General features: G+C 45.9%; 1 protein-coding gene across 7 annotated transcripts in view; it reads right to left on the reverse strand.

Annotated features, from left to right (window-relative positions):
• The window catches only part of LOC120054952 (exocyst complex component 2-like), a 99,741-nt gene that overhangs the window by 32,278 nt on the left and 53,147 nt on the right, over positions 1-14,316 (reverse strand). For all 7 annotated transcript variants that reach the window (XR_005477647.1, XM_039002733.1, XM_039002728.1 and 4 more), the window contains 6 exons: positions 11,610-11,734; positions 11,391-11,459; positions 9,555-9,712; positions 1,686-1,807; positions 1,063-1,124; positions 869-949 (listed from right to left, as the gene is read on the reverse strand). Coding sequence is in view for 6 of the 7 variants with exons in the window: in XM_039002733.1 (XP_038858661.1) it covers positions 869-949; positions 1,063-1,124; positions 1,686-1,807; positions 9,555-9,712; positions 11,391-11,459; positions 11,610-11,734 (617 nt within the window). In the remaining variant the exon portion in view is untranslated. The remainder of the gene's footprint in view (positions 1-868; positions 950-1,062; positions 1,125-1,685; positions 1,808-9,554; positions 9,713-11,390; positions 11,460-11,609; positions 11,735-14,316) is intronic.

The raw sequence follows: 14,316 nt of genomic DNA on the forward strand, positions 1-14,316 counted from the left end.
GACTGCAGTTTGGCGTCATAACCGACTTCAGTGGGCAAATGCTCACATTCGATTGCCACTGGCATGCTGGAGAAGCGTGCTCTTCGCGGATGAATCCGGTTTCAACTGTACCGGGCAGATGGCAGACAGCGTGTATGGTGTCGTGTGGGCGAGCGGCTTTCTGATGTCAATGTTGTGAACAGAGTGCCCCATGGTGGCGGCGGGGTTATGGTATGGGCAGGCATAAGCTATGGACAACGAACACAATTGCATTTTATCGATGGCAATTTGAATGCACAGAGACACCATGATGAGATCCTGAGGCCCATTGTCATGCCATTCATCCACCGCCATCACCTGTTTCAGCATGATAATGCACGGCCCCATGTCGCAAGGATCTCTACACAATTCCTGGAAGTTGAACATCTCCCAGTTCTTCCATGGCCTGCATACTCACCAGACAATGAGCATGTTTTGGATGCTCTGGATCGATGTGCACGACAGCGTGTTCCAGTTCCCACATTCCACAAGCCACAATCAACAGCCTGATCAACTCCACGCAGAGGAGACGTGTCGTGCTGCATGAGGCAAAAGGTGGTCACACCAGATACGGACTGGTTCTCTGATCCACGCCCCTACCATATTTATTAAGGTATCTGTGACCACCAGATGCATATCTGTAATCCCAGTCAAGTGAAATCCATAGATTAGAGCCTAATGAATGTATTTAAATTGACTGATGTCCTTATATGAACTGTAACTCAGTAAAATCTTAGAAATTGTTGCATGTTGCGTTTATATGATTGTTCAGTGCAATTCACATACATAAATACAGTAGTTCACAAAGATGAATGAGGTTCTGTTATAGTGTATAGTGTGTGTTCCTTACATTGACCTCCCCAGGTTTGGTCTCCATGGGTTCTTTGAGTGACTGCAGCATCTGCACCATGCACTGCTCAAACTGGGCTGGCTGCACACGACATAACACACAAATCAGATATATAGATTATACCATGTCATATTTTTCATCATATCTTACTATATAATAAATCATGATATATCACATAGTAAATATAGCTTTACCAAGCTGGTGATTCCTTCATTGTCTACGACCCAGTCCTCTTTCTCTGCAAGCCTTTTGACATCTGACAAAATGCATACACCAACATAAATCACTATAGGGGCAACAAATGTGTGCTTTTCACATTTCACATTATTTTTGATCACTATCAAATTAAATAATGGTACTACATACTCGTGAACAAGTGAAGAGCCATGATCAGTTCACATTACATTTTAAATAGAACTGTTTGGTGGAAGACCGCAAAAGAAAGTGAAATGACCCTCTAAACTAGTGAATGACTACCTTCAAAACCACATGAGCTGTTATTATCAACCTGAGTTTCTATAGATCTAGGGCCACAGTCAGAATGACCAACAGAGTTTAACCACAAAACCCCCTTTCACAAACACTTTCTCTTTCACTAACCTCACCTTACCTAACCCACCTCTGCCCCTTTCTCCATCTCTCTCCTTCTTCTGCCCCTTTCTTCCAGACAGTGATGTCTCAGGTCCCCTTTCCTCTTCCTTCCTCCCCTCTCCTCCCTCCCATATCTCCTTCTCTCTCATTCTTTGCGGTGTGGTGCAGGGAGACCTGTAGACAGTGATGTCTCAGTTCCCATCCCCTCCCTCCCCTCCTCCCTCACCCTCTGCGGTGTGGTGCAGGGTGACCAGTAGACAGTGGTGTCTCAGCTCCAACAGTAGATCCTGGATCACCTGCAGCAGATCATTAGGGATCTCCAGAGCAACCAGGGCTTCAAAAATTATTCTGAGAGACGAGAGAGACGAGAGAGAGGCGAGACGAGAGACGAGAGAGAGGAGAGATGAGAGCGAGAAAGAGAATGTTGTAGTGGAGGAGGGATTGGGGTTCTGGAATATGGGGGATAAAGTCATTGACACACACATGCTCGCACAAACACACACTAGAGTGAGGTGTCCATACCTGACAGTGTGTACGACACAAGAGTGAGGTGTCCATACGTGACAGTGTGTATGACACTAGAGTGAGGTGTCCATACGTGACAGTGTGTATGACACTAGAGTGAGGTGTCCATACGTGACAGTGTGTATAACACTAGAGTGAGGTGTCCATACGTGACAGTGTGTATGACACTAGAGTGAGGTGTCCATACGTGACAGCGTGTATGACACTAGAGTGAGGTGTCCATACGTGACAGCGTGTATGACACTAGAGTGAGGTGTCCATACGTGACAGTGTGTATGACACTAGAGTGAGGTGTCCATACGTGACAGTGTGTATAACACTAGAGTGAGGTGTCCATACGTGACAGTGTGTATAACACTAAAGTGAGGTGTCCATACGTGACAGTGTGTATGACACTAAAGTGAGGTGTCCATACGTGACAGTGTGTATGACACTAGAGTGAGGTGTCCATACGTGACAGTGTGTATAACACTAAAGTGAGGTGTCCATACGTGACAGTGTGTATAACACTAGAGTGAGGTGTCCATACGTGACAGTGTGTATACCACTAAAGTGAGGTGTCCATACGTGACAGTGTGTATAACACTAAAGTGAGGTGTCCATACGTGACAGTGTGTATGACACTAGAGTGAGGTGTCCATACGTGACAGTGTGTATAACACTAAAGTGAGGTGTCCATACGTGACAGTGTGTATGACACTAGAGTGAGGTGTCCATACGTGACAGTGTGTATAACACTAGAGTGAGGTGTCCATACGTGACAGTGTGTATAACACTAAAGTGAGGTGTCCATACGTGACAGTGTGTATAACACTAAAGTGAGGTGTCCATACGTGACAGTGTGTATAACACTAAAGTGAGGTGTCCATACCTGACAGCGTGTATAACACTAAAGTGAGGTGTCCATACGTGACAGTGTGTATAACACTAAAGTGAGGTGTCCATACGTGACAGAGTGTATAACACTAAAGTGAGGTGTCCATACGTGACAGTGTGTATAACACTAAAGTGAGGTGTACATATCTGACAGCGTGTATCAAAAAAAATATATGTATTTGTCAAATGCGCCGAATACATTACAAGGTGTAGACCTTACAGTGAAATGCTTTCTTACAAGCCCTTAACCAACAGTGCAGTTTTAAGAAAAATATGTGTTAAGTAAAAAAAATAGCTGGGTAAAAAATAAGAAATAAAAGCAACAAATAATTAAAGAGCAGCAGTAAAATAACAATAGCGAGGCTATATAGAGGGGCTACCGTTAGAGTCAATGTGGAGGCTATATAGAGGGGCTACCGTTACAGAGTCAATGTGGAGGCTATATAGAGGGGCTACCGTTACAGAGTCAATGTGGAGGCTATATAGAGGGGCTACCGTTACAGAGTCAATGTGGAGGCTATATAGAGGGGCTACCGTTACAGAGTCAATGTGGAGGCTATATAGAGGGGCTACCGTTACAGAGTCAATGTGGAGGCTATATAGAGGGGCTACCGTTACAGAGTCAATGTGGAGGCTATATAAAGGGGCTACTGTTACAGAGTCAATGTGGAGGCTATATAGAAGGGCTACCGTTACAGAGTCAATGTGGAGGCTATATAGAGGGGCTACCGTTACAGAGTCAATGTGGAGGCTATATAGAGGGGCTACCGTTACAGAGTCAATGTGCGGGGGCACCTATTAGTCGAGGTAACATGTACAGTTGAAGTCGGAGTCTACATACACCTTAGCCAAATACATTTAAACTCAGTTTCACAATTCCTGACATTTAATCCTAGTAAAAATTCTTAGGTCAGTTAGAATTTTAAGAATGGGAAATGTCAGAATAATAGTAGAGAGAATGATTTATTTCAGCTTTTATTTATTTCATCACATTCCCAGTGGGTCAGAAGTTTACATACACTCAATTTGTATTTGGTAGCATTGCCTTTAAATTGTTTAACTTGGGTAAAACGTTTCGGGTAGCCTTCCACAAGCTTCCCACAATAAGTTGGGTGAATTTTGGCACATTCATCCTGACAGATCTGGTGTAACTGAGTCAGGTTTGCAGGCCTCCTTGCTCACACACGCTTTTTTCAGTTCTGCCCACACATTTTCTATGGGATTGAGGTCAGGGCTTTGTGATGGCCACACAAATACCTTGACTTTGTTGTCCTTAAGCCATTTTGCCGCAACTTTGGAAGTATGCTTGGGGTCATTCTCCATTTGGAAGACCCATTTGCGACCAATCTTAACTTCTTGACTGATGTCTTGAGATGTTGCTTCAATATATCCACATAATTTTCTTTCCTCATGATGCCAACTATTTTGTGAAGTGCACCAGTCCCTCCTGCAGCAAAGCACCCCCACAACATGACGCTGCCACCCCCGTGCTTCACGGTCGGGATGGTGTTCTTCGGCTATCAAGCCTCCCCCTTTTTCTCCAAACATAACGATAGTCATTATGGCCAAACAGTTCTATTTTTGTTTCATCAGACCAGAGGACATTTCTCCAAAAAGTACGATCTTTGTCCCCATGTGCAGTTGCAAACCGTAGTCTGGCTTTTTTATGGCGGTTTTGGAGCAGTGGCTTCTTCCTTGCTGAGCGGCCTTTCAGGTTATGTCGATATAGGACTCGTTTTACTGTGGATATAGATAATTTTGTACCTGTTTTCTCCAGCATCTTCACAAGGTCCTTTGCTGTTGTTCTGGGATTGATTTGCGCTTTTCGCACCAAAGTACGTTCATCTCTAGGAGACAGAACGCGTCTCCTTCCTGAGTGGTATGATGGCTGCGTGGTCCCATGGTGTTTATACTTGCGCACTATTGTTTGTACAGATGAACGTGGTACCTTCAGGCATTTGAAAATTGCTCCCAAGGATGAACCAGACTTGTGGAGGTCTACAATTATTTTCTGAGGTCTTGGCTGATTTCTTTTGATTTTCCCATGATGTCAAGCAAAGAGGCACTGAGTTTGAAGGTAGACCTTGAAATACATCCACAGGTACACCTCCAATTGACTCAAATTATGTCATCTATCAGAAGCTTCTAAAGCCATGACATCCTTTTCTGGAATTTTCCAAGCTGTTTAAAGGCACAGTCAACTTAGTGTATGTAAACCTCTGACCCACTGGAATTGTGATACAGTGAATTATAAGTGAAATAATCTGTTTGTTAACAATTGTTGGAAAAATTACTTGTGTCATGCACAAAGTAGATGTCCTAACCGACTTGCCAAAACTATAGTTTTTTAACAAGAAATTTGTGGAGTGGTTGAAAAACAAGTTTGAATGACTACAACGAAGTGTATGTAAACTTCCGACTTCAATTGTACATATATGTTCACATATATATTTCGTAAAAATCCAAACAACTTCATAGATCTTCATTGTAAAGGGTTTAAACACTGTTTCCAATGCTTGTTCAATGAACCATAAACATTTCATGAACATGCACCTGTGGAACGGTCGTTAAGACACTAACAGCTTACAGACGGAAGGCAATTAAGGTCACAGTTATGAAAACTTAGGACACTAAAGAGGCCTTTCTACTGACTCTGTATAATACCAAAGAAAGATGCACAGGGTCCCTGCTAATCTGTGTGAACGTGCCTTAGGCATGCTGCAAGGAGGCATGAGGACTGCAGATGTGGCCAGGGCAATAAATTGCAGTCTGTACCGGGAGATGCCTAAGACAGTGCTACAGGGAGACAGGATGGACAGCTGATTGTCCTCGCAGTGGCAGACCACGTGTAACAACACCTGCACAGGATCGGTACATCCGAACATGGTACAGGATGGCAACAATAACGGCCCGAGTTACACCAGGAACGCACAATTCCTCCATCAGTGTTCAGACTGTCCACAATAGGCTGAGAGAGGCTGGACTGAGGGCTTGTAGGCCTGTTGAAAGGCAGGTCCTCACCAGACATAACCAGCAACAACGTCGCCTATGGGCACAAACTCACCATCGCTGGACCAGACAAGACTGGCAAAAAGTGCTCTTCACTGATGAGTCGCGGTTTTATCTCACCAGGGGTGATGGTCGGATTCGCGTTTATCATCGAAGGAAGGAGCGTTACACCGAGGCCTGTACTCTGGAGCGGAATCGATTTGGAGGTGGAGAGTCCATCATGGTCTGGGGCGGTGTGTCACAGCATCATCGGACTGAGCTTGTTGTCATTGCAGGCAATCTCAACGCTGTGCATTACAGGGAAGACATCCTCTTCCTTCATGTGGTACCCTACCTGCAGGCTCATCCTGACATGGCCCTCCAGCATGACAATGCCACCAGCCATACTGCTCGGGCCATTCCCCGAAATAAATGTCCGGGAACTTGCAGGTGCCTTGGTGGAAGTGTGGGGTAACATCTCACAGCAAGAACAGGCAAATCTGGTGCAGTCCATGAGGAGATGCAATGCAGTACTTAATGAAGCTGGTGGCCACACCAGATACTGACTGTTACTTTTGATTTTGACCCCCCCTTTGATCAGGGACAAATGATTTCATTTATATTAGTCACATGTCTGTGGAACTTGTTTAGTTTATGTCTCAGTTGTTGAATCGTATGTTCATACAAATATTTACACATGTTAAGTTTGCTGAAAATAAACACAGTTGACAGTGAGAGGACGTTTCTTTTTCTGCTGAGTTTAGTCTGGGTAGCCATTTGATTAGCTGTTCAGGAGTCTTATGGCTTGGGGTAGAAGCTGTTGAGAAGCCTCTTGGACATAGACTTGGCGCTCCGGTACCGCTTGCCGTGCAGTAGCAGAGAGAACAGTCTACGACTAGGGTGGCTGGAGTCTTTGACAATTTTTAGGGCGATCCTCTGACACTGCCTGGTATAGAGGTCCTGGATGGCAGGAATCTTCCAGTAATGTACTGGGTTGTATGCACTACCATCTGTAGTGTCTTGCGGTCAGAAGCCGAGCAGTTGCCATACCAGGCAGTGATGCAACCAGTCAGGATGCTCTCGATGGTGCAGCTGTAGAACTTTTTGAGGAACTGAGGACCCACGTCAAATATTTTCTGTCTTCGAAGGGTAGGTTTTGTCGTGCCCTCTTTACGACTGTCTTGGTGTGCTTGGACAATGATAGGTTGGTGGTGATGTGGACACCAAGGAACTTGACGCTCTCAACCTGCTCCACTACAGCCCCGTTGATGAGAATGGGGGCGTGCTCGTTCCTCTTTTTCCTGTAGTCCACAATCATCTCCTTTGTCTTGATCACGTTGAGGGAAAGGTTGTCGTTCTGACCTCCTCCCTATAGGCTGTCTCATCGTTGTCAGTGATCAGGCCTACGACTCGTGTCATCAGCAAAATGAATGATTGTGTTGGAGTCATGCCTGGCCATACAGTCATGAGTGAACAGGGAGTACAGAAGGGGACTCAGCACGCACCCCTGAGGGCCCCCGTGTTGAGGATCAGCGTGGCGGATGTGTTGTTACCGACCATTACCACCTGGGGGCGGCCCATCAGGAAGTCCAGGATCCAGTTGCAGAGGGAGGTGTTTAGTCCCAGGGTCCTTAGCTTAGTGATAAGCTTTGAGGGCACTATGGTGTTGAACGCTGAGCTGTAGTCAATGAATAGCATTCTCACATAGGTGTTCCTTTTGTCCAGGTGGGAAAGGGCAGTGTGGAGTGCAATAGAGATTGCATCATCTGTGGATCTGTTGGGGCGGTATGCAAATTGGAGTGGGTCTAGGGTTTCTGGGATAGTGGTGTTGATGTGAGCCATGACCAGCATTTCAAAGCACTTCATGGCTACAGACATGAGTGCTACAGGTCGGTAGTCATTTAGGCAGGTTACCTTAGTGTTCTTGGGCACAGGGACTATGGTGGTCTACTTGAAACATGTTGGTATTACAGACTCAGACATGGAGAGGTTGAAAATGTCAGGAAAGACACTTGCCAGTTGGTCAGTGCATGCTCAGAGTACATGTCCCGGTAATCCATCTGGCCCTGCGGCCTTGTGAATGTTGACCTGTTTAAAGGCCTTACATCGGCTACGGAGAGTGTGATCCCACAGTCTTCCGGAACAGCTGATGCTCTCATGCATGTTTCAGTGTTACTTGCCTCAAAGCAAGCATATAAGTAATTTAGCTCATCTGGTAGGATTGTGTTACTGGGCAGCTCGCGGCTGTGCTTCCCTTTGTGGTCTGTAATAGTTTGCAAGCCCTACCACATCCGACGAGCGTCGGAGCCGGTGTAGTATGATTCGATCTTATTCCTGTATTGATGCTTTGCCTGTTTGTTGGTTCGTTGGAGGGCATAGCGGGATTTCTTACAAGCTTCCGGGTTAGAGTCCCGCTCCTTGAAAGCGGCAGCTCTACACGTAACCTCAGTGCAGATGTTGCCTGTAATCCTTGGCTTCTGGTTGGGAAATGTACGCAGACACTGTGGGGACGATGTCATCGATTCACTTATTGATGAAGCCAGTGACATATGTGGTGTACTCCTCAATGCCATCAGAAGAATCGCGGAACATATTCCAGTCTGTGCTAGAAAAACAATCCTGTAGCTTAGCATCTGCTTCATCTGACCACTTTTTTTATTGACCGAGTCACTGGTGCTTCCTGCTTTAGTTTTTGCTTGTTAGCAGGAACCAGGAGAATAGAATTATGGTCAGATTTGCCAAATTAAGGGCGAGGGAGAGCTTTGGATATGCGTCTCTGTGTGTGGAGTAAAGGTGGTCTAGTTTTTTTCCCTCTGTTTGCACATGTGACATGCTGGTAGAAATGAGGTAAAATGGATTTATGTTTCCCTGCATTAAAGTCCCCGGCCACTAGGAGCGCCGCCTCTGGATGAGTGTTTTCCTGTTTGCTTATGGGCGTATACAGCACATTGAGTGCGGTCTTCGTGCCAGCATCAGTTTGTGGTGGTAGACAGCTATGAAGAATATAGATGAAAACTCTCTTGGTAAATAGTGTGGTCTACAGTTTATCATGAGATACTCTACCTCAGGCGAGCAAAACCTCAAGACTTCCTTAGAAATCTTGAACCAGCTGTTGTTTACAAATATACATAGACCGCCACCCCTTGTCGTACCAGAGGCTACTGTTCTATCCTGCCGATACAGTGTGTCCCGCTAGCTGTATGTTATTCATGTCGTTGTTCAGCCACGACTCGATGAAACATAGGATATTGCAGTTTTTAATGTACTGTTGGTAGGATATACGTGCTTGTAGTTTGTCTATTTTATTATCCAATGATTGTACGTTGGCTGATAGGACCAATGGTAAATGCAAATCACCCATTCGCCGCCGGACCCTTACAAGGCACCCCGACCTTCGTCCTTGATATCCCTGTCTCTTTCTCCAGCAAATGACGGGGATGAGGAACTTGTCGGGTGTCTGGAGTAAATCCCTCTCGTCCGACTAGTTAAAGAACAAATCGTCTTTCAATACGAGGTGAGTAATCGCTGTCCTGATTTCTAGAAGCTTTTTTTGGTCATAAGAGACGGTGGCAGAAACTGTATGTTCAAAATAAGTTACAAATAATGCGAAAAAACACACACAATAGCACAATTGGTTAGGAGACCGTAAAACTGCAGCCTTTCTCTCTGGTGCCATCATCAATACACTAGAGCGAGGTGTCCATACCTGACAGTGTGTATGACCTGTGTGAGCCAGGGTCCAGTGAGTTCAGTCTTACTCTCCCAGCCCCCATACAGCCTCAGCTCCAGCTCAGTCAGAGTAGAGGGGAGGAGAGCCCCTCTCACCAGCTTCACCAGGCGATGGGTCACCTCCTCAATCATTTTCTACAGAGATATCAAATATATAACACAAACCATTTCAGGAAGTAAAACTACACACAGAAAGAAAGTCTTCTGAAGTTTACCAAAAGTACACTGCTCAAAAAAATAAAGGGAACACTTAAACAACACAATGTAACTCCAAGTCAATCACACTTCTGTGAAATCAAACTGTCCACTTAGGAAGCAACACTGATTGACAATAAATGTCACATGCTGTTGTGCAAATGGAATAGACAAAAGGTGGAAATTATAGGCAATTAGCAAGACACCCCCAATAAAGGAGTGATTCTGCAGGTGGTGACCACAGACCACTTCTCAGTTCCTATGCTTCCTGGCTGATGTTTTGGTCACTTTTGAATGCTGGCGGTGCTCTCACTCTAGTGGTAGCATGAGACGGAGTCTACAACCCACACAAGTGGCTCAGGTAGTGCAGCTCATCCAGGATGGCACATCAATGCGAGCTGTGGCAAGAAGGTTTGCTGTGTCTGTCAGCGTAGTGTCCAGAGCATGGAGGCGCTACCAGGAGACAGGCCAGTACATCAGGAGACGTGGAGGAGGCCGTAGGAGGGCAACAACCCAGCAGCAGGACCGCTACCTCCGCCTTTGAGCAGGAGGAGCACTGCCAGAGCCCTGCAAAATCACCTCCAGCAGGCCACAAATGTGCATGTGTCTGCTCAAACGGTCAGAAACAGACTCCAGGAGGGTGGTATGAGGGCCCGACGTCCACAGGTGGGGGTTGTGCTTACAGCCCAACACCGTGCAGGACGTTTGGCATTTGCCAGAGAACACCAAGATTGGCAAATTCGCCACTGGCGCCCTGTGCTCTTCACAGATGAAAGCAGGTTCACACTGAGCACATGAGCACGTGACAGACGTGACAGAGTCTGGAGACGCCGTGGAGAACGTTCTGCTGCCTGCAACATCCTCCAGCATGACCGGTTTGGCGGTGGGTCAGTCATGGTGTGGGGTGGCATTTCTTTGTGGGGCCGCACAGCCCTCCATGTGCTCGCCAGAGGTAGCCTGACTGCCATTAGGTACCGAGATGAGATCCTCAGAGCCCTTGTGAGACCATATGCTGACACATGCACATTTGTGGCCTGCTGGAGGTCATTTAGCAGGGCTCTGGCAGTGCTCCTCCTGCTCAAAGGCGGAGGTAGCGGTCCTGCTGCTGGGTTGTTGCCCTCCTACGGCCTCCTCCACGTCTCCTGATGTACTGGCCTATCTCCTGGTAGCGCCTCCATGCTCTGGACACTACGCTGACAGACACAGCAAACCTTCTTGCCACAGCTCGCATTGATGTGCCATCCTGGATGAGCTGCACTACCTGAGCCACTTGTGTGGGTTGTAGACTCCGTCTCATGCTACCACTAGAGTGAAAGCACCGCCAGCATTCAAAAGTGACCAAAACATCAGCCAGGAAGCATAGGAACTGAGAAGTGGTCTGTGGTCACCACCTGCAGAATCACTCCTTTATTGGGGGTGTCTTGCTAATTGCCTATAATTTCCACCTTTTGTCTATTCCATTTGCACAACAGCACGTGACATTTATTGTCAATCAGTGTTGCTTCCTAAGTGGACAGTTTGATTTCACAGAAGTGTGATTGACTTGGAGTTACATTGTGTTGTTTAAGTGTTCCCTTTATTTTTTTGAGCAGTGTATATCTAACTCAACAAAACGTACCTTAAAGTCGTTCTGTCTCTGTCTGGCATTCTTCTTCGATTTCTCCACCTGGCCAGATTTCTCACCAGTCTGTTTAAACAACAACAGACAGTGCTTGAGGACTGATATAGGTGTGTACAGAGAGTATGTGTATGTGTGTGTGTGTGTGTGTGTGTGTGTGTGTGTGTGTGTGTGTGTGTGTGTGTGTGTGTGTGTGTGTGTGTGTGTGTGTGTGTGTACCTCGCTGAAGAGGCTGCCGTTGACGTAAGAGATCCAGAGCTTCCAGAAGTTGGGCAGCTGGCCAATCACCACGTCCGACAGCTTCTCCACAAACTGCACCTGCTGAGGCGTCTCATAACGCCAAGCTACAACACACACAGGAGACAGACAGGTTACAGACCACAGGCAGACAGGTTACAGACCACAAGCAGGCAGGTTACAGAGGGACAAGAGAATGGAGTGGAGTAATATAGTGTTGTACATAAAGATACAGTATAATTCACGATGAAGCGTTACAAATCTACATTGTCCACAACACAGGTTGAGAATCGCTGGTAGTGTGTGTATAGACGGCATCCCTAGCCGCGTCCTCAGAGTATACACAGACCAGCTGGCTGGAGTGTTGACAGACATATTCAATCTTTCCCTATCCAGTCTGCTGTCCCCACTTGCTTCAAGATGTCCAACATTGTTCCTATACCCAAGAAAGCAAAGGTAACTGAACTAAATTACTATCGCCCCGTAGCATTCACTTATGTCATCATGAAGTGGTTTGAGGGGCTAGTTAAGGATCATATCACCTCTACCTTACCGGACACCCTAGACCCACTTAAATTTGCTTACCACCCCAATAGAGCCACAGACGATGCAATCGCCATCGCACTGCACACTGCCCTACGGGCCAGCAGTGGGACGGAACCGCAGTGTAGCAGGTGGAAAGCTTCAAGTTCCTTGGCATACACATCACTGACGATCTGAAATGGTCCACCTACACAGACAGTGTGGTGAAGAAGGCGCAACAGGGCCTCTTCAACATCAGGAGGCTGAAGAAATTTGACTTGGCACCTAAAACCCTCACAAACCTTTACAGATGCACAATTGAGAGCATCCCTTCGGGCTGTATCACGGCAACTGCACCGCCCACAACCGCAGGTCTCTCCAGGCGGTGGTACGGTCTGCCCAATGTACCACCGGGGGTAAACTACCTGCCCTCCATGACACCTACAGCACCCAGTGTCACAGGAAGGCCAAAAAGATCAACAAGGACAACAACCACCCGAGCCACTGTCTGTTCACCCCGCTATCATCCAGAAGGCGAGGTCATTACAGGTGCATCAAAGCTGGGACCGAGAGATTGAAAAACAGCTTCTATCTCAAGGCCATCAGACTGTGAAATAGCCATCACTAGGCGGCTTCCACGCGGTTACGTAACCCTGCACCTTAGAGGCTGCTTCCCCACTTACATAGACTTGAAATCACTGGCCACTTAATAATGGAACACTAGTCACTTTAATAATGTTTGCATATTTTGCCTTTACTCATCTCATATGTATATACTGTATTCTATTCTACTGTATTTTAGTCTATGCCACTCTGACATCCTAATATTTAAATATTCCTTAATTCCATTCTTTTACTTTTAGGTTGTGTGTATGGTTGTGAATTGTTAGATATTACTGCACTGTTGGAGCTAGAAACACAACCGCAATAACATCTGCTAAACACATGTATGTGACACATTTGATTTGATTTAACTTGATATATTGTTATACTGTACTGTAATCAAAACAAACTTTATTTGACACATGTGCAGAATACAACATGTGCAGACCTTACCGTGAAATGCTTACTTACAAGCCCTTAACCAACAGTGCAGTTCAAGAAGATTTAAGAAAATGTTTACCAAATAAACTAAAGTAAAGAAAATGTAAGTAACACAATAAAATAACAATAACGAGGCTATATACACGGGGTACCGGTACCAGGTCAATGTGCGGGGGTACAGGTTAGTCGAGGTAATTTGTACATATAGGTAGGGGTGAAGTGACCCTGCATAGATAATAAACAGTGAGTAGCAGCAGTGTAAAAAAACTAATGGGGGGGTCAATGTAAATAGTCTGGTGGCAATTTGATAAAGTTTTCAGCAGTCTTATGGCTTGAGGGTAGAAGCTGTTAAGGAGCCTTTTGGTCCTAGACAAATTGAGCTCCCGAGTGGCGCAGCGTTCTAAGGCTCTGCATCTCAGTGCTTGAGGCGTCACTACAGACACCCTGGTTCGTATCCAGGCTGTATCACAACCGACTGTGATCCCAGCGTCGTCCAGGGTTTGGCCGGTGTAGGCCGTCATTGTAAATAACAATTTGTTCTAAACTGACTTGCCTAGATAAATAAAGGTTAAATAAAAACAAAAAATATAAAATATATATATATATATACTCAGCAAAAAAATAAACGGCCCTTTTTCAGGACCCTGTCTTTCAAAGATAATTCGTAAAAATCCAAATAACTTCACAGATCTTCATTGTAAAGGGTTTAAACACTGTTTCCCATGCTTGTTCAATGAACCATAAACATTTAATGAACATGCACCTGTGGAACGGTCATTAAGACACTAACAGCTTACAGACGGTAGGCAATTTAGGTCACAGTTATGAAAACTTAGGACACTAAAGAGGCCTTTCTACTGACTAAAAAATACCAAAAGAAAGATGCCCAGGGTCCCTGCTAATCTGCGTGAACGTGCCTTAGGCATGCTGCAAAGAGGCATGAGGACTGCAGATGTGGCCAAGGCAATAAATTGCAATGTCTGTACTGTGAGACGCCTAAGACAGCGCAACAGGGAGACAGGACGGACAGCTGATCGTTCTCGCAGTGGCAGACCACGTGTAACAACACCTGCACAGGATCGGTACATCTGAAAATCACACTTGCGGGACAGGTACAGGATGG

Source organism: Salvelinus namaycush, chromosome 10 (genome assembly GCF_016432855.1).
Source record: "Salvelinus namaycush isolate Seneca chromosome 10, SaNama_1.0, whole genome shotgun sequence".
Classification (NCBI taxonomy): domain Eukaryota; kingdom Metazoa; phylum Chordata; class Actinopteri; order Salmoniformes; family Salmonidae; genus Salvelinus; species Salvelinus namaycush.